We start from the raw sequence: 1,814 nt of genomic DNA on the forward strand, positions 1-1,814 counted from the left end.
ATGGAAGGGATTAAGAAATCCCCCACAAAACTCCCCTGTCCCATCCCCGCCCCCCCCCCCCCCCGAGAAGGCTGCAAAAACGCTACTGTTGCTTTAAGCTGCCCTACCCTTGTAGCAGTCCTGTGTGGCTCTATCCTTAAAACAGACTGAAAATACCTTCACGGGTCTCTCTGCTTAGTTGTTCCCAAAGGGCTTTACGGCACGACTGCTCAGCTTGTACAAGGCTTCGGTCTGGCACATGTGCCAGCCCTGGCTGAAGAGCTAAGCTGGGCTCTTTCCACCTTCTCCTTTGCCAGAGCAAGGCCTGCGCCAGCCGTGAGCTGGCAGCCACCATGGCTGGCACGTTCTCCTGCCGCTTCAAGTTACCCAGGAGCTTGTCTCCTCCCTCCCTTCTCGGCCCTATCCTCTGGGTTGGCACCAGCTTCTACCAACAGGCAGGGAAGTGAAAAATGTCACTTACCGGAGTTTTTGACACTCTGACCTCCACTTCTGGAGACAGTGAAAACAAGGCCCGGATCAAAGATGATTTCCCCACATTGCTTCGGCCGATGAAGCACACCTGCAGTAGGAGAGGCAGAGAGAGTGCTTCTACACCTGTCCACCTCCCCTCATCCAACGTGTCTGGGCAGGGGGTACCCCCTCCTGCTGCAGTCAGCCCTGCTCATTTGTCAGCCTTTGGTGCCAAAGCCTGGGGACAGCGATGTCCTGTGCTACGGGCTGCTGTCCTGGACACACCGGATTGCCGAGTTGTACAACGGGGGGGGGGGGGCAGCTAAATGATGTTTAAAAAGCGACAATAAAGGCACCGCGCAGCGCTCAGACGCTGCCGCCCCCAGAGCTACACGAACATTGCCAACACCCGTTCATCTCCAGCAGCTCAGGCCAGCCCGGGGGCGCGGCGGGGCCGGCCCTGGCGGCGGGACGCCGCTGTCGCTGTTCGTCTTCACCGGACCCCACGCGAGCGGCAAGTTTTTCCTAGGCTCGGCTTTCTGCTTTTTGTTCTTGCTCATCTTCTGTTCTTTACAGACTCGAACCAAACCCAGGAACATCGCTGAGCTGCTAAGGGCTCTGCACGCTGAAGCCCTGTTCGGCCACGAAACAGGGTAAAGCAACAATGTCCTTCAGCACGCTCCGTCCCTCTGCTGCAACGATCAGTTTTCCAAGAGCTGTTCTGATGTTGGACCACACGCCCAGGCCAGCCTGAGGGTCCTGGGGAACGCCGCCTTTTCTTTGAGGCAGAGACCCATTTTTCTTCTGCAGTCACAGCCCTCTGTTTAAAGCCCTGTAAGTCTGGACGGTTTGGTTATTATGATGAGTAGACTCAAGGCCAGTAAGGACCACTAGAAGATAACACAGGCTATGTGCTACTTTCCTTGTATTGAACCCAGTTACGAAGCTATAGGGCGGGAAACTTCTGTCCCCTAAGAAAAGGCCAGCCAGCAACTCACGTGTTTCTCAGAGATGGCTTCAAATCTTTTGTAGTAAGACAAGCTGCTACTGAAATGCATAAGCTGCTTCTCAAATTTATGATCAATGAAAGCAGTTACTGGTGAGAGTTAGGCTAACGGTATAAACCTAGGGGAAAAAAAAAACCTGTTCTACTTTAGTCCTGTAAATTAAATCCTCTTAAAATCTGCTTTGTTTCACAGCAAGACAGAGCTCAAATGCACATAGCTCAGGGCAGACCACAATCATAGAATGATAGAATCATTAAGGTTGGAAAAGACCTCTAAGATCATCGAGTCCAACCGTCAACCCAACACCACCATGCCCACTAAACCATGTCCCTAAGCGCCTCATCTACACGTCTTTTA

At 52.9% G+C, this 1,814-nt stretch overlaps 1 protein-coding gene across 1 annotated transcript in view; it reads right to left on the reverse strand.

Annotated features, from left to right (window-relative positions):
* GTPBP8 (GTP binding protein 8 (putative)) overlaps positions 1-1,049 on the reverse strand; it is an 11,821-nt gene extending 10,772 nt beyond the window's left edge. The window contains exons 1-2 of the mRNA XM_009289794.2: positions 884-1,049; positions 461-621 (exon numbers count right to left, since the gene is read on the reverse strand). Of these exons, the coding sequence (XP_009288069.2) occupies positions 461-621; positions 884-1,049 (327 nt within the window). The remainder of the gene's footprint in view (positions 1-460; positions 622-883) is intronic.
* Positions 1,050-1,814: the final 765 nt, after the last annotated feature.

This window comes from Aptenodytes forsteri, unplaced genomic scaffold (assembly GCF_000699145.1).
Source record: "Aptenodytes forsteri isolate BGI_AS27 unplaced genomic scaffold, ASM69914v1 Scaffold61, whole genome shotgun sequence".
Classification (NCBI taxonomy): domain Eukaryota; kingdom Metazoa; phylum Chordata; class Aves; order Sphenisciformes; family Spheniscidae; genus Aptenodytes; species Aptenodytes forsteri.